Source organism: Hylobates moloch, unplaced genomic scaffold (assembly GCF_009828535.3).
Source record: "Hylobates moloch isolate HMO894 unplaced genomic scaffold, HMol_V3 SCAFFOLD_14, whole genome shotgun sequence".
Lineage (NCBI taxonomy): Eukaryota > Metazoa > Chordata > Mammalia > Primates > Hylobatidae > Hylobates > Hylobates moloch.
In genome coordinates, this window is record NW_026652289.1 from 73,493,356 (window position 1) to 73,518,229 (window position 24,874).

General features: G+C 53.4%; 3 protein-coding genes across 3 annotated transcripts in view; 1 reads left to right on the plus strand and 2 right to left on the minus strand.

Moving 5' to 3' along the window:
- DNAJC17 (DnaJ heat shock protein family (Hsp40) member C17) overlaps positions 1 to 16,171 on the plus strand; it is a 39,186-nt gene extending 23,015 nt beyond the window's left edge. Inside the window, exons 2-11 of the mRNA XM_032174127.2 lie at positions 3,739 to 3,808; positions 4,129 to 4,187; positions 4,422 to 4,509; positions 7,100 to 7,185; positions 7,435 to 7,531; positions 8,131 to 8,174; positions 8,619 to 8,696; positions 9,285 to 9,365; positions 10,194 to 10,304; positions 15,979 to 16,171. Of these exons, the coding sequence (XP_032030018.1) occupies positions 3,739 to 3,808; positions 4,129 to 4,187; positions 4,422 to 4,509; positions 7,100 to 7,185; positions 7,435 to 7,531; positions 8,131 to 8,174; positions 8,619 to 8,696; positions 9,285 to 9,365; positions 10,194 to 10,304; positions 15,979 to 16,101 (837 nt within the window). The 3' untranslated portion in view covers positions 16,102 to 16,171. The remainder of the gene's footprint in view (positions 1 to 3,738; positions 3,809 to 4,128; positions 4,188 to 4,421; positions 4,510 to 7,099; positions 7,186 to 7,434; positions 7,532 to 8,130; positions 8,175 to 8,618; positions 8,697 to 9,284; positions 9,366 to 10,193; positions 10,305 to 15,978) is intronic.
- On the minus strand, positions 11,549 to 14,545 carry CUNH15orf62 (chromosome unknown C15orf62 homolog). Its single transcript, XM_058427534.1, has one exon. It carries the CDS (start codon positions 13,498 to 13,500, stop codon positions 12,973 to 12,975), a length of 528 nt encoding a protein of 175 aa, XP_058283517.1. The 5' UTR covers positions 13,501 to 14,545; the 3' UTR covers positions 11,549 to 12,972.
- Positions 16,172 to 16,278: 107 nt separating the features above from the next.
- Positions 16,279 to 19,998, minus strand: GCHFR (GTP cyclohydrolase I feedback regulator). The gene is made up of 3 exons (XM_032174129.2): positions 19,832 to 19,998; positions 18,130 to 18,224; positions 16,279 to 16,815 (listed from the first exon to the last, which is right to left on the minus strand). Exons 1-3 carry the CDS (start codon positions 19,865 to 19,867, stop codon positions 16,692 to 16,694), a joined length of 255 nt encoding a protein of 84 aa, XP_032030020.1. The 5' UTR covers positions 19,868 to 19,998; the 3' UTR covers positions 16,279 to 16,691.
- Positions 19,999 to 24,874: the final 4,876 nt, after the last annotated feature.

The window sequence follows — 24,874 nt, forward strand, 5'->3', positions numbered from 1 at the left end:
CTCACTGAAGCCTCTGCCCCCCGGATTCAAGTGATTCTTCTGCCTCAGCTTCCCAAGTAGCTGGGATTACAAGCGTGCGCCACCGCACCTGGCTAATTTTTATATTTTTAGTAGATACAGGTTTCACCATGTTGGCCAGGCTGGTCTCAAACTCCAGACCTCAAGTGATCCACCCACCTCAGCCTCCCACAGCGATGGGATTAGAGGTGTGAGCCACCATGCCCAGCCTAAACCACTTTAAGAGAGCCCCATGATACAAAAGAAAACATCTTCCACAAAACCCCCCTACATCCCTGGGGCAAGCCTACTAGTCCTACTCCTGAGGAAGTTCATCTTGAAGGTAGTGTTGCAGGTGATGCCATAGATACTGGGAGATGTACACTCCCCCTCCCTTCCTCTCACCCATCCGAGAGAGAGGGTGGAGATAGGATCAGAGAGGAGGGGCCCAGAGGCCAGGAACAAACACCCAACAGACTCCTGTCAGTGTGCGTAGGTGCTTATATATGTGAGACTGAACCTTGATGTCAGAGGGCTGGGGAGATTGAGAAAGAACATCTTTATAATGTTTTTGGTATTGTTTTACGTACTGAAAAAAAGCAAACAAGGGCCCTGAAATATAAAATATGTTCAGTAAAGGAATGAGGCTGGGGGCACAATAAAGCAGGCAAAGAGAGCAAAAGAAAGAAAAGACGAATGATAAGGGACCTAAAAAGTAAAGATGATATTGCAAAGATGACACTGTCTTAAGCTAGCATCTCCTTTCCCTTAATATTGTTCTTTTTTTTTGTAGTGAAAACAGAGCTAGGCAGAGAGGGTTAGGGTGGGAGGTGAGCAGGCAGGGCAGGTGTGCTTTGGTGGGCGATTGGGAAGGTGGGTGGCACGTCTACACCCTCTCTGCCCAGCACCTGTCCTGGGTGGTTCCTGCTGCCTCCAGCGCAGTCAGGAGAACCAAACAGCTTGAGCTGCCCTGGCAGGTGCCCTGGCTGTGTCCCAGCAGGTGGCAGCACACCCCTAGAGGTCCTGGGCCCGGTGGCTGCCTCATGGATGGAGGAGTTGCCCAGCAGGTGCTCACCTTGTGGATGCTGGCTGCTTACCTCTGAAAGTCCTTATTTAGCACACTTGGGTGTAGAAGCGTTTCTTGCGTCCATCTTGGAAGCTTAGAAATCCAATCTGCTTAGCTCTTCCTCCAGGAGGTTTGAGCAGCAGGTAACACACACCGAGCAGAAGGGAGAAAGCAAAGGCTTTGGAGGCAGAGGACGGATTCTGGGGTTGTGTACCCTGTCTTCACTTACAACAGCTATTAGGTAACACACGAAAGAGAATCTTGGTAGCTGTGTTTATTTTTACTTAGTAAGAAATATTGGGGTTTCTTTCTATTTATTAAAGAGAGAGGGTCTTGCTCTGTCACCCAGGCTGGAGTGCAGTGGCATCATCATAGCTCACGGCAGCCTCAAAATCCTTGGCTGAGGTGATCCTTCCGCCTCAACCTCCTTAGTAGCTGGTACTACAGGCACGCACCACTATGCCCAGCTAATTTTTTATTTTATTTTAATTTAATTAAAAAACATTTTTTTTTTTGAGACAAGGTCTCATTCTATCACCTAGGCTGAAGTGCAGTGGTGTGAATATGCTCACTGCAGCTTCAACCTCCTGGGCTCCAGTGATCCTCCCACCTCAGCCTCCTGAGTAGGAGGACAAAGGCACATGCTACCACACCTGGCTTATGTTTAAAAAATTTTTGTAGAGATAAGGTCTTGCCATGTTGCCCAGGCTGGGCTGGAACTCCTGGGCTCAAGCGATCCTCTTGCCTCAGCCGCATGAGTAGCTGGGACAACAGGCATGCACCACCACACCTGACAAAAAAAAAATTTTTTTTTTTTTGAGGCAGAGTCTGGCTCTGTCACCCGGGCTGCAGTGCAATGGTGTGATCTCGGCTCACTGCAACCTCTGCCTCCCAGGTTTAAGCGATTCTCCTGCCTTAGCCTCCCGAGTAGCTGGGACTACAGGCGCGCACCACCATGCCTGGCTAATTTTTTTGTATTTTTATTAGAGATGGGGTTTCACCGTGTTAGCCAGGATGGTCTCGATCTCCTGACCTCGTGATCCACCTGTCTCGGCCTCCCAAAGTGCTGGGATTACAGGCTTGAGCCACCGCGCCCGGCCTAAACTCAAAAGTTTATAATAAGATCTATGTCAGAACATGGATACCTCTGTCTATTATAATCTTTTATTTAAAAAAAATTTTTTTAATAAGCGTAGCAAATTCCTGAACAAATTTTTTAAATTTATTTTTTATTATTTTTTTGAGACAAGGTCTCCCTCTGTCACTCAGGCTAGAGTACAAATGCATGATCTCCGCTCACTGCAACCTCTGCCTCTGGGGCTCAAGTGATTCTCCTGCCTCAGCCTCCCGAGTAGCGGGGTCTACAGGTGCACGCCACCATGCCCGGCTAATTTTTGTATTTTTAATAGAGACAGGGTTTTGCTATGTTGGCCAGGCTGGTGTCGAACTCCTGACCTCAAGTGATCTGCGCCAGTTATAGGAGGTTACAGTTACATGCTTGTTACACCATGTCTGGCCAATCATAATTTTTTTTTTTTTTTTCTGAGTGGGCTGGAGTGTAGTGGCACAATCTTGGCTCACTGCACCCTCTGCCTCCCGCATGAATCAAGCGATTCTCATGCCTCAGCCTCCCAAGTAGGGGGATTACAGACGAATATGCCATCACACCCAGCTAATTTTTGTATTTTTAGTAGAGACGGGGTTTCGTCATGTTGCCCAGGCTGGTCTCCCACTCCTGACCTCAAGTGATCCACCCGCCTCAGCCTCCCAAAGTGCTATGATTACAGGTGTGAGCCACCATGCCCGGCCTCAATCATAATCTTTTATTTTATTTTTTATTTTATTTTATTTTATTTTATTTAAGACAGAGTCTTGCTCTGTCGCCAGGCCGGAGTGTAGTGGTGTGATTTCGGCTCACTGCAACCTCCGCCTCCTGGGTTCAAGCGATTCTCCTGCCTCAGCCTCCCAAGTAGCTGGGATTACAGCTGCCCACCACTACGCCCAGCTAATTTTTGTATATTTAATAGAGACGGAGTTTCACTATGTTAGTTAGGCTGGTCTCAAACTCCTGACCTCAGGTGATCCGCCCACCTCAGCCTCCCAAAGTGCTGGGATTACAGGCATGAGCCACTGCGCTGGCCAATCATAATCTTTTAAATGAGTCTCCCTGTTGATGGGGATCTTGGCTGGCTAGTATCAACAATGTTGTACAGAGCATCCTTGTATATTTATTTTTGCCGTATTTCTACAAGTCCAGATTCCTAGGACTTGGGTCAAAGGGAAAGAACATTTTAAATTTCGACGGCTGAATTTTCTTCCAGATAGGTTGCCCCAGTTTATATGCCCACCGAGAATGTGTAGACTACCTGTCTGCGAGTGGCTGTAGAGAAAGCAGGGTAATGTGCTCCTGCCTGTTCCAGCAGCCAGGGACATCTGCAGTGGTGAGATTGAGCACTTGGCAGGAAGTGGGCCCAGCTCCTGTGCTGGGCGACAGTGGCTCGCTCCCTCCATGGCCTTGGCCTCCTCCATTACCAGTCTCCCCGGTGGCTAGGAAGTGGGCGCCAGCAGCTTCTCTTTTAGGTGTGCATGGGATTCCCCTTACCCATTGAGCAAGGTTTTCCTGTTTGTCCCTGGGATGAGAGTGAATGGCCGTGTCTTCTGTCTGACTCTTCCAGGTAAAGAAGGCGTATCGGCAGAAGGCCCTCTCCTGCCACCCAGACAAAAATCCAGATAATCCCAGAGCAGGTGAGACTCTTCAAAGGGCGTGGGGAGAAAGAGACCCACTCACCCGGTCATCATGTTTCCTGATGTAAGCTCTGCATGTGAGTGTTGTGGGGTGCAGGCACACATTGCCTGGCTCCAGGCAGTGGGTCCCAGGGCTTCCCTTCTGTGCGGGGTGTCTGGTCAGTTGCTGATGTGCTCACCCCTCCTTGTTGGTCTGTCATCTGCTGATGTCGGCTTGTCTGCCATCCTGTGGCTTCTTTGAAGTGTTTTTTTTTTTGAGGGAGCACACCATTACAAAGTCTTAACTATTTTTCTTCTGTCTTTTTGATCCTTATGTTTAGCTGAACTCTTCCACCAGCTTTCTCAGGCCTTGGAGGTGCTGACCGATGCTGCAGCCAGGGTAAGCACAGACTCCTTCATCGGAAATGTCCCGCATGGTTAGAGACCACTGCTGCCCCTCGACCTCGGTCCTCTGCCCTTTGCCATGTGGCACAGTCCTTGCTGTCTAAACCCAGGAGACCCAGTCACCAGGCTGCCACTCTTATGGCTCGTGGGCTAGGGGCCAGGCAGATTGCTGGGGCTCTGTCTTTACTCTCTCGCTGACCCTCTGCCCTGTGCCCCTTTCTCCTGCCAGGCTGCATATGACAAGGTCAGGAAAGCCAAGAAGCAGGCAGCAGAGAGGACCCAGAAACTTGATGAGAAAAGGAAGAAAGTGAAGCTTGGTAGGTGCTATCATAGTGTTCAGTGGGCCTGTGATTTCCTGTGGCCATTTTCATTCATCTCCCTCACCTGAAGCTTCACTTCCAGCAACTCATCTCAAAGCCTTTTGGCTCGGGCTCTGGGTAAAACGCTGTTCTTAGAGGTTGGTTCCTAAAGACAGTCTTAGGAATAATAACAATAATAAGGTTTAATATTAGCTAAGCATTGTGACAAATGCCCTATTGTCCCTTTGATTATCATAACTATACAAGGAAGTGTGGGCACTAAACCTTTTTTAAGAACATGGTTTTTTGAGACAGAGTCTCACCCTGTCACCTAGGCTGGAGTTCGGTGGCATGATCTCAGCTCACTGCAAACCCCACCCTCTGGGTTCAGGCGATTCCTGTGCCTCAGCCTCCCGAGTAGTGGGACTATAGGCATGCGCCACCACGCCCGGCTAATTTTGTTCAGTTTTTGTAGAGATGGAGTTTCACCATGTTGGCCAGGCTGGTCTTAAACTCCTGGCCTCAAGCTATCCACCTCAGCCTCCCAAAGTGCTGGTATTACAGCTGTGAGCTGCCGCACCTGGCCTCTGAAGCCATTTTTTATAGGCAAAGGAGCTAAGGCACCAAAAGTTTAAGAGCTTGCTGGAGCTGGGATTTAAACTTATCCAGTGTGAGTAAAATTGGTGCTTGTGGCCGGGCGCAGTAGCTCACGCCTGTAATCCCAGCACTTTGGGAGGCCGAGGTGGGTGGATCACGTGGTCAGGAGTTCAAGACCAGCCTGGCCAAGATGGTGAAACTCCTTCTCTACTAAAAATACAAAAATTAGCTGGGTGTGGTGGTGGGTGCCTGTAATCCCAGCTACTTGAGAAGCTGAGGCAGAGAATTTCTTGAACCCGGGAGGCAGAGGTTGCAGTGAGCCGAGATCACGCTGCTGTGCTCTAGCCTGGGTGACAGAGCAAAACTCCATCTCAAAAAAAAAAAACAACATCCAAAAAAATTGGTGCTTGTATTTACCATGTCTGGCTGAGTCTTTTTTTTTTTTTTTTTTAAAGAGAGATGGGATTTTATACTGTCACCCAGGCTAGGGTGGCACCATCATGGCTCACTGCAGCCTCAAATTCCTGGACTCAAGCAGTCCTTCTGCCTCGGCCTCCTGAGTAGCTGGGACTACAGGTGCGAGCCACTGTGCCTGGCTGGGTCTTTTAATTTGTTCTAACCCCAATTCCTACCCAGAGTTTTCACTTTGAGAAGCTCCCTCAGAAGGATTCAAAGAGGTCTAGGCTTTCTCTTCTCTAATAGCTTTATTGAGGTTTTCTTTGTATATCATAACATCAACCCATTTCAAGTGTACACTTCAATGATTTTTTGTAAATTTACCAAATGATGCAACTCTGACTATAAATCAGATTTGGAACATTTTCATCAAACCAATAAGATTGCTGCAAGCATTTTTTTTTTCTCACTTAAAAAAAATCACTGGTTATAGCAGCATGGTCCAAACACTCTTTTTTTTTTTTTTTTTAAATGGAGTTTCGCTCTTGTTGCCCAGGCTGAAGTGCAGTGGCACGATCTCGACTCACTTCAACCTCCGCCTCCTGGGTTCAAGCGATTCTCCTACCTCAGCCTCCGGAGTAGCTGGGACTAAGTTGCGCACCACCACACCGGGCTAATTTTTGTATTTTTAGTAGAGATGGGGTTTTGCCACATTGGCTAGGCTGGTCTCGAACTCCTGACCTCAGGTGATCCACCCCTCTTGGCCTCCCAAAGTGCTGGGATTACAGGCGTGAGCCACCGCGCCTGTCCCAGTCCAAGCATTCTTTACTCAAGTTTCTCCTTTTCCTCTTGCTCTTCAACATCCATATATTTTAATATGTGCATATAGCATCCCAATATCCATTTCTCGATTAAAAGAAAAGCAAGTGCTGGGAGACCCCATCTCAAAAAAAAAAAAAAAGAAAAGAAAAGGAGATTCTAAGTAAGTAAAGTGCACAAAATTCCCTGGCCTAAAAGAAGGGTTTCTCACAGCAGCTGGCCTGGCACATGGTTGCAAGCAGGTTTCCCTTGGAAGGTAATGCCCTCACACAATCTGGGACCCGGGGTGATGCCCTAACACTCTGCCCATCCCTGTAGCCAGGTCCACAGTGAGGCTTGGTAAATGTGAGTTGAGGTGGGAGGTAAAGGAGACAGTGAGAACTTGAGCTCAGTGTGTGAAAAGAATCAAAGCCAAAGCAAGGCCAGAGGTCAAACTGTGGTGCCAAACCGCAGGAATCGAGCCCAGCACCTCCGCCCATTGGCAACCCTGACACATGGCCCTGGGCTGCTGACATAAGCACCACCCACACCCTGTTCACTAGAGAGAACCAGCTTGGTCAGCGTGAGCTGTTTTTAACTCTTCCAGACCCCTGGCCACTGTGCTAGACTCCACACTTCTGTGCTGTGATTTTTCTCAATGGAAATTGACTCAGCGTGGGCATGGAGGGAGGGGGCAGAGTTACTGTATGGTCTCTTCGTGATTGAGACTTTGGGGAGGCAGCCAGAGCTGGGGTGGGCCGAGGCCACATGGAAACTGAACAGACCAGCAGTTTGGTCATTCAACCCTTGTGTCTAGACCTGGAGGCCCGGGAGCGGCAGGCCCAGGCCCAGGAGAGTGAGGAGGAGGAGGAGAGCCGGAGCACCAGGACACTAGAGCAAGAGGTGAGCACTCAGCCACACTGGCCAGAAGGCCACCTGCAGGAGGAGGAGGTGGGGGAGGATGGACCTGGTGGTCGCCATGGCTGGAGAGGGCATGCTCTTTGCACCTTCAGTGGGAGCTGGGTGATTTGTCCCACCCACAGGTTGCTGAGCCCTAGCTTGCAGGTGGAAGCTCCCAAGGACTTTTTACAAGGTGAGCCAGCCTGGAATTGGACCTGCACAGAATTGTCACCCCCACCCCCTGCTCTGCAGATCGAACGCCTGAGAGAAGAGGGTTCCCGGCAGCTGGAGGAACAGCAGAGGCTGATCCAGGAGCAGATACGCCAGGAGCGTGACCAGAGGTTGAGAGGTGCAGGTCCATCACCCCGCCTATCTCCCCTCCAAGGCGGCTCCAGATTGCTCAGAGCAGCCACGCTGGCTGTTTGGTGGAGCTGCTGTGGAGGCTTCTACCTGCTGGAACCCTGGGGTCACCCCATGGTACCTTACTCTGACACATGCCACTTATCCCATCTTCCTCCCAGTTCTCTGGGGCCTATTTGCTTTTTACTCTGCCTGAGATCTCCTGGCCACATTTGTCTTAGTCCCAAGCAGAGGTGGCCTTATTTTGAGACAAATCACCATGGGGAGGGGCCCTGGGACACTTTGTTTCTGTAGAACCTCATGGTCTGTCTCTCTGCCTCCTGTCCCTAGAAGGTGTTCCTAGCTCTCCATTCAGAGAGTGCTGACAGGTGGCCTTTAGGAGGCAGCTGGGTAGACCACCTCTGAGGTGGCAGCTTCTCTGGGGATGGGCATCTACTTTCCCCACCAGGCCCTCACCAGAGCTGGGCAGGTATTGCCCTTGGTCAGGAGTGACCCTTTCCAGACCCTTCTGGCTCTGGGCTGCATTTCCTTTGGGAGAATCTCTGACTCCCTCATATTCTACTTTTCTTCTTTTCCCAATATTTCTAGGAAAGGCAGAAAATACCGAAGGCCAAGGAACCCCCAAACTAAAGGTAAGCCTGGGCAGGATCTGTGGGCCACCTCACACTCACACCACCTCCTCTCAGCAGGAATAGATGCTTCCTGTGGCTCGAGGGTTTCTGGTGGGGCCTCTGGATCTGCGTGGAGCCAGCACCATTACCACCTCCCTCCATGCTCCAGCCGCCTAGAGATCAGAGCTTGCCACGAAAGGCTGCTTTTAGCCCTGATCACAGGGCAGAGGATTCCCTAGAAGCCCTCGCAGGAGAGGGTCTTCTGGGCGGGAAGCGTCCCTGGGGTGAGCAGGCCATCCTGCCTACAAGTTCCCAAGGGGAAAATGTTTCTGGTGGCACTCCCCAGATTGCAGGAGCCTTAGAGACTTGGAGGGTGGGAGGATGTCTGCTCAGACTGTCAAGCTCAGTCGTGGGGTGAGGTACTGTTCAGCCAAGAATCAGTGTTTCATGAGGCTGTCTTTTCAGCTAAAATGGAAGTGCAAGAAGGAGGATGAGTCAAAAGGTGGCTACTCCAAAGACGTCCTCCTACGGCTTTTGCAGAAGGTCGGCCCTGTTGACGTCCACTCTTTCCTATCATCTCAGTCCACGTCTCAGCCCACGCCCTAGGTCTCTGCTCTCAATACCTGAGCTTCCCTTAACATATCTACCTGCCTTTTTTTTTTTTCTGCCTCATAGACCATGGGACGTCCTAGAGACTTCTCCCCAGGCCACAGCCCTCCTTTCACTTGTGTGGCCATGTGCCCCCTTCCAGCCCGCTGTCCTTTGCTACCTCGGTTTAACTCTTACCCTTAGAAGCAAAGAGCTTGGCTGAGTGGGTTGGGAGGGATGAGGTGGGTATCTGGCATGAAAGCCCCGTCCTTTTCACCACGTTCAACTAGCAAGGACGCTATGCAATGAAATATGTCAAAGTCACCAGGGCTTTGCTCATCATTCCTTTGCTGCTCTGTGTTCCTAGAAAAAATTTCTTTCCTATCTCTGATCTCACTTCACTAAGATAAGTAGGTGGGGCAAGAAGTTATCTCCCAACTGAAAATGCCCCATGGGCCTCAAGGTAGCCCAGGCTTGTCTCTGGCATGACCCGGGCCATCCTGAAGGCCAAGTCATGCTTATTAGACCCCTTTGTCCCCACAGTATGGTGAGGTTCTCAACCTGGTGCTTTCCAGTAAGAAGCCAGGCACTGCTGTGGTGGAGTTTGCAACCGTCAAGGCGGCGGTGAGTGCTGCATGAGGCTTGGGGGCCCCTCGTGGCCCTGTCATTCTAGGGCAGGGACCCAATTCTGTGGGCCTTGTGAGTTAGGTGGTCCGCACTCCTAGAGAATCTCCGGGCTTGGCCGGGCGCGGTGGCTCAAGCCTGTAATCCCAGCACTTTGGGAGGCCGAGGCAGGCGGATCACGAGGTCAGGAGATCGAGACCATCCTAGCTAACACGGTGAAACCCCGTCTCTACTAAAAATACAAAAAATTAGCCAGGTGTGATGGCGGGCGCCTGTAGTCCCAGCTACTCGGGAGGCTGAGGCAGGAGAATGGCGTGAACCCGGGAGGCGGAGCTTGCAGTGAGCCGAGATCACGCCACTGCACTCCAGCCTGGGGGACAGAGCAAGACTCCGTCTCAAAAAAAAAAAAAGAGAATCTCCGGGCCAGCTTAGAGCCAAGGCTTTTCCCAGGGGCCCCTGACTCCTGGATATAGAGGCACCGTGTGTGAAGGGATGGATGGGGGGTGCTCCGGGGAGAAAGGAGAGCACAAACTTGACTCTGCTCCCTGCTGGTGCCTTCACACCCTCCACCTGCACCCCTTGGGGCTGTGAGCCCCAGCACTGCCTTCCCACCCTTTGTGCTCCTCGCCTCCCCACATCAGAAAGCTCCCCCAACCCCTCTCCCGCAGGAAAGGCCAAAGTGTTAACGCCCATCACTTGAAGGCTGCTGAGGTTGGCATCTCTGCTTAGAGGGCTAGAACGCTGGTTCTGTTCTCTCTGTGGGGGTAGAGAGAGCCTCTTTATAGCTGGCTCAACGGATGGGACAGGACTAGATGCTGTGTTTGGCAGGAACTGGCTGTCCAGAATGAAGTTGGCCTGGTGGATAACCCTCTGAAGATTTCCTGGTTGGAGGGACAGCCTCAGGATGCCGTGGGCCGCAGCCATTCAGGACAGTCAAAGGTGAGGAGTCAGGCCTCACCTGGCTGGGCACTCAGGTCTCGGAGCTCTTCCTACCTGGGCTCCTCTCAGGCTCTTTCCTTCCAAATTCAGGTCTTGGGGCCTAGAGTGAGCTTGGCAGGTCCACCAACCCAGGCAAGAGGGGCTGGGATTTCATGTTGAACCCTTTTCCTCTCTGAGGGCCAGAGAGGCCCCACCCACACTGTATTCTTAGACCTTGCTTTCTCTCCATATCTGGTCTCCTGTTGGGACTCTCCTTCTCACAAAGGGATCTTCCTGGCCCTCAGGTTGCTTGGTTGTGGTGTGTGAATCATTTGGAGCTTAGACGACCCAGTGCTGCAGAAAAGGGGCAGGTGACTAGGGCAGCCACTTCCTTCCCAGCAGTTCAGTTTTCTGGATGTGTCTCTGGCTGCCCCAAACAGGGACCGACTGTCAAGAGGCAATATCTCCTCTTAGAAGTAACCCTGGCAGGCTGGGCACAGTGGCTCACGCCTGTAATCCCAGCACTTTGGGAGGCCGAGGGGGGCGGATCACCTGAGGTCAGGAGTTCCAAGACTAGCCTGACCAACATAGTGAAACCCTGTCTCTACAAAAACACAAAAATCAGCTGGGCATGATGGTGGGCACCTGTAATCCCAGCTACTCAGGAGGCTGAGGCAGGAGAATCGCTTGAACCAGGGAGGCAGAGGTTGCAGTGAGCCGAGATCGTGCCATTGCACTCCAGCCTGAGCAACAGAGCAAGACTCCATCTCAAAAAAAAAAAAGAACCCTGGCTACTGGCTACCCTGCTGACATGGGGTGCTGCCTGCCCAGAGTCTGAGCGCCCTGCCTGGGGTGAAGCATAGACCTTCCAGCTTGTGTGTAACCCCCGACCCGAAACCATGGCCCTGGTGTTTTTTGGCCTGGATACAAAGGCTGGGGCTGTGGGGCTCCTGGCCACACCTGTCCCCACCTTGGTGGAACAGATTGCTTTGGGGGCAAGATCTAGCAACCTGGTTCTCCCCTTCTCTGCAGTGGCCTAGGGCCTGTCTGGTGTGTCCACAGCCCCTCGGCAGGCTGGCCGGAGGCTGCTCTCATTACCTTACCCACGCCAGCCTGCTCCCTGCCTGCCCCTCCACTTGACCGGGGTGACTGGAAAGCAGCTTGCTGCAAGTGTGTCCCAGATCCTGGATGGAGGGAAACAAACTGGCCTGGGCCTAACTCAGGGCCCTGCTTTAGAGACCTCATTCCCACCTTCAAGTCCCAGCATTTCACAGCCCCAGATAACACTCCATAGATTGTGTTAGAATTTTATTCATTCCCTCCTGTATCCACAGCTCGGTACCTATACACAAGAGGAGGAAAGAGGGGGGCCACCAATTTGGGTCGTAGAAATGGTGTGTGTCGGAGCTTCCCTCTCCCCTTTGCTACTCTTAGCAAGTCCTGGGGGCCACCAACACATGGCCCAGCCAGTGCTGCTGGGCTCTGGTTTCTGTGTTCTGGTGAGGCCATGGGGTGGGGCCATAGCACAGCCTGTGGCTTTGACCCAGTGGACTTGGCCTGGTTGGCAGGCCCATCGTTGGAGGGTTCAGGCGGCAGAACTCTCTAATCCTGGGAGACAGTTCTGGAGACCAGCTTTGCTGTTGAATGCCCATCCCTGGATCCAGTTCTCCTCTCTTCGAGGAAGGAAATCTGCCAGGGCTCCCATCACTAATAATTCTGGGAATTCCCCAAAGCACCCCTTTGCAAGCCGTGCGCGTGCCTTTGGCTGGCCTTCTATAGAGCTGCCTTCCTTCACCAGGGATTGCTCCAGGTAGCTGTGTTGGCAGACTGAGCCACGTCCTCATTTCTGCTAAGGATTTGCCTGGTCTTTTGCCTGAGTTATACTCTATCTCTACCTGTCTCTTCCTATGTGGCCAGCCCCTGTATGCGTCTCCCCTTTGCTGGTGGCTCCAGGCCATGGTCTAGCCAGCGCTGTCCAGTAGAACTTTGTGTAGCGATGTTTACATCCATTCTGCACTGACCAGTGTGGTAGCCATTAATCATGTGTGGCCACTGGGCATTTGGAATGTGGAATCTGGAATAATGGTGCAGCTGAGGAACTGAATTGTTAATTCTATTTAATTTCAATTTAGTGTCATGCAGTGAGTGGCCACCAGATTAGACAGGGTCAGGCCTTCTCCCCTTTCTTCCTGGGCCTTCCCACTTTCCTCTTCTGCCTGGGTTGGACTGCCTTTACCCAGGCTTGTCCTGTGACCTCTCTGTTGACAGTGGCTTCCAAAGAGGCTGGCACAGGGCACTCATCTCTTCTGCCCAGTCTGTGTCCTCCCACTCCCTGACCTGACCCCGTGCCATCTTCTGGCTCTGCCAGCCTCTACCTGATTCCTGTGGTTGCCGCACATAGCCTCCCTTTCCTGACATAGCCAGCTTCCTTCAGGGGTCCTGCCAGGAAGGGCCGCCCCCCCAACATTTCCAGCTTGCCTCTGTCCCTCCACTCTGGGGTGCCTGGGAGGACTGTTCAGGACCCAGAGAGCAGGCAGAGCCCTGGATTCCTATCCTGGAATCCTCCCCCAGGATGGAGGAGCTCTGCCTGCCTGCACCCTCCAACGATGGGCCTGGAGTCCTGTCCCTGTCCTTAATCCCCAGCCTCTGGCTCTTCCAGTCACCCTGGCTTTGCCCACCCTCATCCCATTTAGAAGCTGGGCTCGCTAGGAAACTGCTCCGTTAGCATCTGCAGAACTTCCTCAAGAAGTGAAATCCCCAGGTCCACTTTGAAGGAGAGGAAGGGATCACTGAGGTCTGGGGTAGGTGTCCTCTGGAAGCAGGGAGTGTCCACAAGGCCCTTCTCTGAGTGCTGGTGGAGGGCACTCGACAGAGAGAGCGCCGATGGCAGGGTGGCAGAGTAAGCTGCTGTGTAGGCAGGTGGGGGCTCCAGGATGTTGGGGCAGCTTGAGCTCTCTCGGTAGAGGCGTGGGGGCTTGGGTGGGGCCAGCAGGGTGGCCCGGGGCTGCTCGTCCCCCCACAGTGGCAGGCGCCGGCCATCTGGCCTCCCTTGTAGCTCCCGGATGACTTCTCGGTTGCTGTACTCCTCGTGGTCCCCACCCGCTGTGCTGGCCTGGCTAAGCACACTGCCCTGTCGCCGGAGCCGCCGCGGCCGCCCCAGGCTCAGCCGCTTGAAGAAGGAGGCTTTGCGGAAGGAGCCTTTCTGCCAGGTCTCCATGGGGCCCAGGGGAGCCAGCAGACAGGTGTTCAGGAGCAGCCAGGGTGCATGCGGTCCCTGCTGGGGAGGCTCCCCTAGGAGCAGAGGCCTCGGGGTTTCCGCTCAGCACAGACCTTTGACCACATCTTGGATGGTGAGAGGAGGGCTCAGGAAGAAGGAACTTTTTTGTCCAGGAGAGCAGACAGCTGGGAGTTCCTGGCAGTAAGAGTTTCCCACAGGGACAGGAGTGGCCTGGTTACTGAATAGGGCAGTGGAAAAAACCCCAGAAGGAAGAAGCAGCACTTACTGGAGCCAGAATGAGGGCAGCCCCGGCGGAGGCAGAGATGGACCTTCTCGGTCCGGGTGAGGCTGGCGAGCGCTCCTTCCACAGGCGGGCGGCAGATGGCCTGAGCTCACTTGCCCTGGTGTTTGCCTGGCTCCTATGCGTCTCTGGGGCAGTGTGGGGCCGTGCCTTCTCTGCCAGTGGCTCCCGGACTCTGATGAGTGGCTTGGCTGTGGCAGTGGAGATGTGTTTTTGTTCTCAGCTGACTCAGTCAGGTGGGAAGCCAGGTTTCGTGCTCTTGGGTAATTGCAGCATCCGCGTGCAGGGATGGGGCAGCTGGGACCAACACCCCAGGGCAATGGGGAGCTTAAGATTCCTCTGGGGACTCGTGTGGGGTCAGCCCTGCTTTATGTGTCACCACGCGGCTTCCTTTCTCATCACAGCCCCACCACCCTGGGCCCCCAGCAGGTGTACCTGGCTCCCTGCCCACAGTGTCTGGGTAGGAGGAGTTCGGGGCGGGTGGGAGTTAATTGAAAGGCAGGCGTGTGGAACGATTGTTGGGGAAGGAAGAGATCTGTGGCTGGTATGGGTGACTCAGCCCTGCTGTCAGGCCCTCATGAGCAGGACCTGCGGGAACAGGGAAGGAGGCAGAGGGTGTGTTAACGGGGAGCAGCCCCATGCCTGTGACGGGCGGGCTCTGCTGCCCAGGGTTGGGCTGGGGGCCCGCCGAGGGTGGCTCCAAGTTTTCTTGGCAGAGCAGCATTAACCTGGGGACGGGAGATGTGGCCTCCTCTTGGCCTGCCATCAGCCTGGCTGCTATTTCCTTGTCCTCCCTTGTTTTACCCTAGAGGGCTCCTGCCAGGAGAGCCGCTTGCTGAGGGCCGGGCCCGTGCTGCCTCCTACCAGGCTGTGCTCCAGCCCTTCCCCTCTGGCTACTAGGCTTCCTCTGGGGTCCTCCTTCTCTTGCAGGAGGCTGGGCCAGGGAGGCTGCTGTGAATTGTCAGCCATGCTCTGGGCCAGGCTTAGCAGTCCGGCCTAGCTGGGACTGCTGCAGCCGGGGAGAGGGGAGAGGTGCAGCTATCGGGAGGAACAGGGGAACCCAGGCTGAGTAACACTTCCTGTTTCTCTACACCCCTTACTCCAAACCTGCTGGCCAGGGCCTGGCACCTCAATCGCAGCCGCTCCCTTCCTATTCCCCGGGTCACTGACCACATTTTCCTCCTGCCTTGTTCGTGACAGCGTCCCCATGCGGGGTACCGCGGATCAGGGCCCCACAGCTCTCTGCTACGGGCAGGCCACCGCATCGTGCAACCCCTGGCCTAGCTCACTTCTGTGCCAACTCAGGTGGGCTTCACACTTCTCTGAGAAGCTGTTGGGACCACATGATCATCACACAGCCTAAGCAGCACTGAGGGAGGAAAAGGTTTAATTCCCACTGCAGACCTTATCAGGGCGTGGGTTGGCATCTTAGGCCCCGCTGGCAGAGCTGCTTCTCCACCCTACAGCCTTGGCCCATTCAGACGGTTGTTTATTATTCTTTTGATTATTTAAATACAGCATTCCTTAGTCTCCCGCACTGTGCTGGCAAGTTCATAAAAGCTTTGAGCCACGGGCCCTGCCCTCCAGGAGCCCTGGTGTGTAGTTTTAGAGGTACGCTGGCCTCATGCTTGCCTTTCTCCCCTTCGAGGGTGGGGCATTCCGGGCTGCCTCGGGTAGGGCTCCTTTTCTGCATCCTCAGCAGGAGCCAGACCACAGGGCACCGGGCATGGACAGTGCCAGGGTCAGTGCCCAGCAGAGCCAAGTGCATCCCTGCACCTCAGACAACTTCCCTTCCTTGGGAACCTAAGAGGCAGAAACCATGGGATAGAGGGAAAGGGGTGAAGGATAAAGGGCCCAGAGGAAATGAAGGGAGATGAGGGCCTGGCTAGTGGGCCCGCAGGTGATTCCTGAGAAACAGATGGACCGGAGCTGACGGGGCCTGGGGAAAGGGAGGGGGAGCTGGCTGGGTAGAAGCCGGCCTGGAGGCCAAAGGTGGCGTGTTCTGGGGGACACAGGTGAGCCAGGATTCCAAAAGGATGCTCCGGGTTCCTTCCCTTCCTCTACCGTCCTCCCTCTGAGACTTTTAGACCGCAGCTCTGCTTCGGCACCGTCCTCGGAGTCTGTGAGGCTGTGCCCTGCTGTCCCTGACCCCTCCCTGTCCCTGCTGTGTCCGACAGGGCTCAGTGCTGTCAGAGAGGGACTACGAGAGCCTCGTCATGATGCGCATGCGCCAGGCGGCTGAGCGGCAACAGCTGATCGCACGGATGCAGCAGGAAGACCAGGAGGGGCCGCCTACGTAGCCCCGGCTCCAGCCACCCACCCCTCAGCCCTTTTCGTCAACGTCACCAATAAAATTTTTTTTTTTTTTAAGATTTTTACCTCTATTCCATACATAGGTATAGGGTGCTGGGCTCTGCCGCAGAGGGCTCCACCCAGGCCTGGCGCCCCTCCCGGGAAGTGGGCAGACCCTCAGGGACACGCTCCGCACGGTGAGAGTCCCAGAGTCCGTGCACAAGCAGAACACAGGCGCAGCCACTCATCACAGCCCTTTATTGGCTTGGGCTAGCTATGCAGGAGTCACGGGCCAGGGCCGCTGGGGTGCCCAGCTCCGGCCCGGGGCAGCTGCCCGAGGAACATGGCCTACCTAAGGCCCTCGGCCCAGGCCCAAAGCAGGAGGGCAGCTGGGAGCACCAGGGCACCAGGCACTGTCCTCTCCCACTGCTTGACACAGGGTTTCAGAGAAGGCCATTGACTGCCCGTTGGGGCTGGGCCCATGGCGGTGATGATTTGGGAAGAGGGGCAAGGCAGACGGTGAGGCAGGAGCTTGGAGGTCAGGGCCCACAGCAGCCCGTCCACAGGGGTGCCCCGTCTGCAAATCAGCATGAGAAGGTCACTCCTTGTGCAGACACCACACCAGCGTCTGGCCCACCCCCGTCATGCTCAGCACACGGAAGCCTCTGCGTTCCAGCTTGTCCAGGACTATGCGGGGGGGGTCATCGACGTAGTATTCATAACTGCAAAGAGACAGGATAGGTGGGGTGAGGAGAGGCACACAGCAAGCTCCTGGTACAAAGCTAGTGTCTGCGGCAGGCAGCCTGGCCACTCTTGTAGTGACTCACACTTGCTGGCTGCTTGCTGGGCGCTGGGGTAAGTGCGCGCCCCCTGCCTCCTCCCCTTCTAGGTACTTCACAAGCTATCTCATTTATTCTTCCCAACAAGCTAGTGAAGGTGCCACTGTTGTGGCCATTGATGATACATGAGAAAACAGAGGGGTTAAGCAGGTTCCCCAGCGTCCCAGCTGGTAGACCGTGTTAGTCTGACCACAGCCCTGCTGCCTGCCCTCCCTGGGCTTGCTCCCCACCCAGGCTTCCAGGTGGGAGGAGGTTGAGGCTGCTGTGAGCCATGATTGCACCACTGCACTCCAGCCTGGGCGACAGAGTGAGACTCCATTTCAAAAAAACAAAATAAGCCTCCAGGCCCCTCACTGCCCTGGCTGTCCTGCAGTTCTGAAGCAACAAGGCTGAGCCCCAGTAGCTCCTGGCTCTGTGCGCCAGTCCCTAGCATGGAGAATGTTGGTGGTCCTTCTTTCAGGTTTAATTGATGCTGAAAGACCGTGAAGCAGACAAAGGGCTCAAGCCCCAAGCTGGGCATGGAGAGGCAAGTGCCTCATGGCAAAGGGAGGGGGCTGACTTCTGTCCCTGAGCCTTGACCCAGGGGCTGGGATCAGCCCTCCTTCTCTTTCCCCGATTTCAACTGGGACTCACTGACCACTCTTTTCAGAGAGCCTGTGTAGCTTGGGTTCTCCCTGCCTCCAGGGGTGAGAGGAGGAATGGAAGCAGTAGTCAGTTTAGACATGGAGGCATTAGGAAGGATGCCAAGGGAAATGGGTAGGTCCCCAGGCAGCCCCCACCCTGGAGGTAGGACCCAGGCTCCCTGCTCCCTGCCTCTAGGGCATAGCTTTGCGACTCAGCCAGATCCTCACGACAAAAACCTTTCTCTCTGTGCCTGTCTGTGCTTGATGGGGTCCAGCTTAGGAGAGGGCAGGGCAAGGAACGGTCTGCTAGTGGAGTCCTAGACCCAGGGAACGGACTCTGTTTCTGCGGTTCCAGTAAGGATGTGGAAAGCTTTCAGAGCGAGACTCATGGGGGAGAGGGGGGATGTTGGAGAGGCTACAGATAGGACCAACTCCTCCAGAGAACAGAGCCCCAGGATGCAGGCAAGGGGCTCTGATGCTGGGCCCCGTCCCTGGGCTTGGAGGTTGTGTAAAAGGAGCAGAGGCAGGTCTAGGGGCTGGCAGGGAGAGGATACTGAGGGAGGCTGCTACTTACAAGTTGTTTCCCAAGACACGTCTCTTTGAAGCCCCCAGATGCTGCATCAGCTCTGGATCCGACTGTTCATCGCCCACCATAGTGGGGCCCACCTCCTGCAAGGTAAGCCACAGTGGCTGCTTGGCTGGCTGCCAGGAGGAGGTGGAAGGTCTTGCCTGTCCTTCCTCCCCTGCCTACTAGCCCTGAGTGAGCTTCAGGTAAAAGCTACAGAGAGTAGCAAGGATCCTTAGGGGCTGAGCACAAGCTGTGAAGGGGTGGAGCCCATCGATGATCAGGAGGAGCAATGTAGTGGCCCTCCCTAGTCCCTTAAAGCTCAGCTTTAGCCGGGCAAAGTATCACGAGCCTATAGTCCCAGCTACTGGGGAGGCTGAGGTGGGAGGAGTTTGAGGCTACAGTGAGCCATGATTGCACCACTGCACTCCAGCTTGGGCGACAGAGTGAGACTCCATTTCAAAAAAACAAAACAAAATAAACATTATGTAAATGAAAGAAGCCAGACTCAGATCACATTACCACAGAAAGGTAATTAGTGGTTATCTAGGGCTGAAGGACTTGGGGGAAATCAAGAGTGTCTGCCAGTGGGTACAGGGTTTCCTTTTGGGGTATTAGAAATGTTCTAAAACTGATTATGGTGATGGTTGAACAACTCTGAGTACACTAAAGAAACAACAACACTGAATTGTACACTTTAAATCAAAGAATTTATGGTATGCACATTACATATCAATAAAGCCATATCTTTTAAGAAATGAATCACTTCAGGGGGCCATTTCCAAATATGGGTTCCCAAGCCCCAGACAGAGTTTTAGGAGGTCTGGGAAGGGACCCAGGAATCCACATGTTGACAGCTGAGCAGATGGCTGCTTCACAAACCGCTGCCCAGGGCTGGGCAAGAGATCTCCTGTTGCGTCGTGAACCCACCAAGGGGGTTGTGTACCCTTTGCTGGTTCACCCCAGCACTGGGCAGTGGGCAAGGGCAGAAGAGCACCTTGCTGCCCATCTGGGGGGCAGAGTCATGTCTTTCTGAAGCTAAAAGGGGACTCCTGAGGGGCAATCAGAACCTTTTTACAGATAAGGAAACTGCACCCAGAGAAAGGAACATGACTTCTAACTCATGGTGTCCCCACCTCTAACTGCACAGCCCCTTCTCGCCTTCCTTTTTTCCCAAGCAGGGGCTTCTTTCTTTTCTTCCTTGCCTAAAGCTTCAGGGATAGCCCTTCCTGGAAGTGCCTAAGGGTGCAGCTAGTTGCTGTTTACGGGTCAAGGACTTGGCGTTTTAGCGCCTTGGCATGTCCTTATCTTTTCCAAACCTCTTTCCCTCAGATTATTCCCCCTTTTTTCCCCTGCGGAGCGGCTCTGTGCAGGGCACTGGGTGCTGCGCGTGCAGCCAGGGCTCACTGGGTCTCTCCCGCCGACAGGTAGGATAGGAGCCGGAAGCTCCCGGAGGTCGCCCTGTTGCCGGGACGCACATACCTGGGCCCCTTCGCGGCAATAAACGCTCCGGGTCGGCCAGAGCTCGCTGAGTCCCGGGAGCCGGGCTGAGCCCGCCTCTCCACTCCCTCTCCCTGGCCAAGGGGGCGTGTCTGGGCGGGTTCCCGGTCCAGCCCCCGGTGGGTGCAGCCCAGGAGGGAGGCATGAAGGTGCGGTCGCAGCCCCCTAGGGCCTGGTCCCGGCTCCAAGTCGCCGGGCGGCCGGTACTCACCATGCGGATCTGGGTGCTGATGAGCAGGTAGGGCATGGTGCACGCGTCCCTGCCTGGCTCCCACCGGGGGCTCTAGGCTGGACGCCGACTCCAGCCCTTCTCGCGTCGGGACTGCGACGCGCAGCTGGGAGTCCCGTTACTCCGGCTCTGGCCACAGGAGGCGTCAATCCCGGGGCACCCCGCCCATGACCGCCGTGGCCGCCAATCAGGAGCGACTGCCGTGACGCGCCCCAAAGTCGGCGGTTCGGGACCCGCCTCCGCCCTCCCGGCGGCGGACTTGGACCCCGGGGCCCACCTGAGGCTTCCGCCGAGTGATCCAGTTGCGGGAAGGTGGAGTGCGGAGAGGAGGGGGCGGTCTCACGACCTAGAAGGACACTATGCTGAAGCTCCAGCGTCCTTCAGGACGCTTAGTGCTGTTTTCTTTGCAGCCTGTGATCTTACTGCGTCCCCGCGCGCGTGTTGCCCGCGCGCCCGCTTCTTGCAGCACTGCAAGCCAGGTTCCAAAGTCCCTGCCAGGCAAAGCCCAGAGCAAACCGCGTCCTCACGGAGGCCTCTCCAGGCCCCAGCCCACCCCTCTCAGAGACGCCTCGACAGCTTCAGCGGGGCCCCACTTCCCCTTGCCAAGACACGCGCTCCAGAGATTCCTTAAGCGCTGAGGAGGCCGGGGCACGAGGCTCGGGGCTAGCCCTGAAGGCGACAACTGAAATACCACTCAGGGTGCACTGCGCATTCCCCCTCCCAGACTCTAATTCCAGCACAGAGGCGGATCCTTGCATTTCTGTGGACCTGCAGGAAAGTCTGTAAAGAAACCGCGCGCTTGGCTGGGTGCCAGGTCTGGAGTGAATGAATGGATGGAACCTGGCCTTCCCTCCCCTGAGCTTCCCGCGCAGCTGGACAGACGCGGCGCACGCGCAGGAGGTCACTGGGCAACACCTGGGGCAAATGAAACAACTTCCCCCGCACCAGCCACCAATGAGCAGCTGCGAGTTCCCAACCGTGCGTCCACGCCCTCATCCGCAGGTATCAAAATCTGACAACTCATCATTCTTTATCTGCCTTGTTGTGATTGGTTTTCTTTTTTCTTTTCTTTTTTTTTTTTTTTTTTTTTTTGGACATGGAGTTTCGCTCTTATTGCCCAGGCTGGAGTGCAGTGGCGCGATATCCGCTCACCGCAACCTCCGCCTCCCGGGTTCAAGCGATTATCCTGCTTCAGCCTCCTGAGTAGCTAGGATTACAGGCATGCGCCACGATGCTCGGCTAATTATGTATTTTTAGTAGAGACAGGGTTGCTCCATGTTGGTCAGGCTGGTGGCGAACTCCCGACCTCAGGTGATCCACCCGCCTTGGCCTCCAAAAGGGCTGGGATTACAGGCGTGAGCCACTGTGCCCGGCCTGTGATTGGTTTTCTAGAAAATAAAGCAAAACAAAAACAGCCTGTAGGTAGCCTTCCCTCCCTGGGAGGGTAAAAATCTTCACTTTTTAAGAGGGGCATTTATAGGGGATGCTGCCGTTCCAACACTTTGACAGACGTGGAGAGAGCTATAAGGGAAGCAGGAAGTTGTAATCCTAAAGGTTCCTTAACTGGTCTAATTTATTATTCTGTAGTTCCTACCCCTGCCCTCTTACCCACTGACCTAACAAGTTAGCCAGAGAGATAAAACACATTCATGCTTAACAAAAGATGTGTTAAAACTGACAAAAGTCTCAGTAAACTATCGCAAGGACAAAAAACCAAACACCGCATGTTCTCACTCATAGGTGGGAATTGAAGGATGAGAACTCATGGACTCATGGACATGGGAACATCACACTCCGGGGACTGTTGTGGGGTGGGCGGAGGGGGGAGGGACAGCATTAGGAGATATACCTAATGCTAAATGACGAGTTAATGGGTGCAACAAAACAACATGGCACATGGATACATATGTAACAAACCTGCACATTGTGCACATGTACCCTAACACCTAAAGTATAATTTAAAAAAATTAAAAAAAAAAAAAACTGACAAAAGGGCCGGGCGCGGTGGCTCACGCCGCTAATCCCAGCACTTTGGGAGGCCGAGGCAGGCGGATCACAAGGTCAGGAGATCGAGACCATCCTGGCTAACACAGTGAAACCCCGTCTCTACTAAAAATACAAAAAATTAGCCGGGCGTGGTGGGGGGAGCCTGTAGTCCCAGCTACTCCGAGAGGCTGAGGCAGGAGAATGGCGTGAACCCGGGAGGCAGAGCTTGCAGTGAGCCGAGATCAGGCCACTGCACTCCAGCCTGGGGACAGAGCAATACTCCATCTCAAAAAAACAAAACAAAACAAAACAAAACAAAAGATTAATGCACAGGAGCTCCTACAACTCAGTGAGAAAAAGATGAACAATGGAAAAAACAGGGGTAACTGACCTGAATAGGCCCTTCACAAAAGAGGAAATAGGAATGACCAATAAACATATAACACGATGCCTAGTATATCATTAGAAATCCAGGAAATACAAATTAAAGTAAATTTTACTTTTTTTCATTTTAACCAAATTTATTTAAACCACAAGACTTTGTAGACACAGTGGCTCACGCCTGTAATCTCAGCACTTTGGGAGGCCAAGGCGGGAGGATCACTTGAGGCTGCAGTTAGCCATGATTTGGTTTATTTTTAAGTAATTTATCCCTACTTAAAGACAGATTACCCTACATGTGAAAGCTATGTACAACAATCATCCGATTAGAAGGATTTTTTAAAGTTACACAATTGTCCTTGGTTTTTACAATGATAAGTGAAAAACATTAAAATTCTTCAGTTGAATGAAGTATGGAAGGATTTTTATGTTGTCATTTTTTAGTTAAAACAGAGCAAAATATAACTCACTGGAATATAGGGATAAGAGCTGAGCCGGGCACGGTGGCTCATGCCTGTAATCTCAGCACTTTGGGAGGCCAAGGTGGGTGGATCACTTGAGGTCAGGAGTTCGAGACCAGCTTGGCTAACATGGTGAAACCCCGTCTCTACTAAAAATATAAAAATTAGCTGGGCGTGGTGGCACACACCTGTAGTCCCAGCTACTCGGGAAGCTGAGGCAGGAGAATCGCTTGAACCCAGGAGGCAGAGGTTGCAGTGAGCTGAGATCATGCCACTGCACTTCAGCCTGGGTGACCAAGTGAGACTCTGTCTCAAAAAAAAAAAAGTAGCCGGATGTGGTAGCACATGCCTGTAGTCCCGCTTGAACTTGGCAGGCGGAGGCTGCAGTGGGCCAAGATTACACCACTTCACTCCAGCCTGGGCAACAGAGCAAGACTCCATCTAAAATAAATATATGAAAAAAAGATAAGAGCTGAATGAGCATGCCACGAATGGAGAAAGGGGGTATTTTCACAGAACCAGTATTTTTCCCAGTCCCGTCTCCACTTGATGTCAATCAGAACACACCATTGGCCATTTTACAACAAACAAACAAAAACACAAATGCAATATGCTGGTGCACACATACCCATTACTGTATGTACAACAAAGGAAAGGGGAAGGTGAAAATGAAATAAAACTATACTATATTGGTCAGGATGTAGTGGAACCAAATTGCAGTTTTCTAATTGAGGATGTAATCTTGGTCTGTAAGAACAGAGGTTTGGAGTAAAGTAGTAGGTTCCTTTTTTAGCAGACACCTGTCTCCTGCAGGAAAACGTCAATTGTGTATTCATCCTCCATTACCAACTGTGCAGGTATGTCTGTTTCATTGATTGGCTGCCCATCCAATCCAAATCTGATCTGCCTCATTGACAAATCCTGTTATTCACAATAGGCTCTCATCAGTTTACTAGGTGGTGTATGCCTCTTAAACTGCGCCACAGAATTATCCTGCCACACCACCTTCAAATAAATATGATCGTTGTTCTCAGTCTTAACTTCTTCCTTGAGCTTCCATGGCCATGGCAAGCACCAGAATCTCTGCAGCTGCTGCTTCACAAAGCAGGTAGTGTTACTGCCCTCAAGGGAGGGTCGCTTGACCCGCCCAGTGCAGTTCTCACCAATAGAATGAAACCAGGTTCAGTCAAGCAGAGCAGAAACGTTCATTGGTCAAGAACGGAAAAGGGGAGCTTCTGCTCAAAGCACCTGCTCCCTGGACATTGGGTAAAGGGGGATCTTAAGCGTTTTTTGGGCAGATAGGTGAAGACTGGGGTAGGGATTCCTGGATGGGTTCTTCCAAGAGCAGCAGGAGTGTGTAGATTCCTTTTGCGCCTAGCACTGTTTGTGCTTAGCAAGATACATTTCTCCGCACCGGGTGGAGATTTTAGTATAGCAGTGAAGCAGTAACTCAGGCCAAGGCAGCACTGCTGAGTTCAATTCATCTTGTGGCTGGTTCCTGGTTATTGGCACCTGGCCTTTGTTTCTGTAAGCAAGCACAGTTGGGAGGATGGTTAATTTCACAGGTTTTGGGGCTTCCTGAAAGAACTGAGGGCCAGCGCAGTGGCCCCCGCCTGGAATCACAGCACTTTGGGAGTCCAAGGCGTGCAGATCACCTGAGGCTGGGAGTTAGAGACCACCCTGGAAAACATGATGAAGCCCCGTCTCTACTAAAAATACAAAAATTCGGCTGTGCACAGTGACACATGCCTGTAATCCCAGCACTTTGGGAGGCCGAAGCGGGTGGATCACTTGAGGTCAGGAGTTCACACCAGCCTGGGCAGCTGGTCTCTGCCCAGCGAAACCCTGTCTCTATTAAAAAATACAAAAAATTAGCTGGCGTGGTGGCGGGCACCTGTAGTCCCAGCTGCTCGGGAGGCTGAGGCAGGAGAATTGCTTGAACCTGGGAGGTGGAGATTTCAGTGAGCCAAGATCAAGCCACTACACTCCAGCCTGGGCGACAGAGCAAGACTGTCTGAAAAAAATAAAATAAAAATAGAAAAATTAGCCGGGCATGGTGGCGTGTGCCTGTAGTGCCAGCTGTTTGGGAGGCTAAGGCACAAGAATCACTTGAACCCTGGAGGTGGAGGTTGCAGTGAGCCCAGCTCACACTGGGAAACAAAGCGAGACTCCATCTCAAAAAAAAAAAACACACACA

Excerpts from the sequence above, each read along its gene's own strand:
- CUNH15orf62 (XM_058427534.1), bottom strand. The coding sequence starts at position 13,500 with ATGGAGACCTGGCAGAAAGGCTCCTTCCGCAAAGCCTCCTTCTTCAAG.
- GCHFR (XM_032174129.2), bottom strand. The coding sequence starts at position 19,867 with ATGCCCTACCTGCTCATCAGCACCCAGATCCGCATG. Across the intron at positions 18,225-19,831 it reads TCAGCACCCAGATCCGCATG|GAGGTGGGCCCCACTATGGT; the intron begins GTGAGTACCGGC and ends CTTACCTTGCAG. Across the intron at positions 16,816-18,129 it reads CGTGTCTTGGGAAACAACTT|TTATGAATACTACGTCGATG; the intron begins GTAAGTAGCAGC and ends GTCTCTTTGCAG.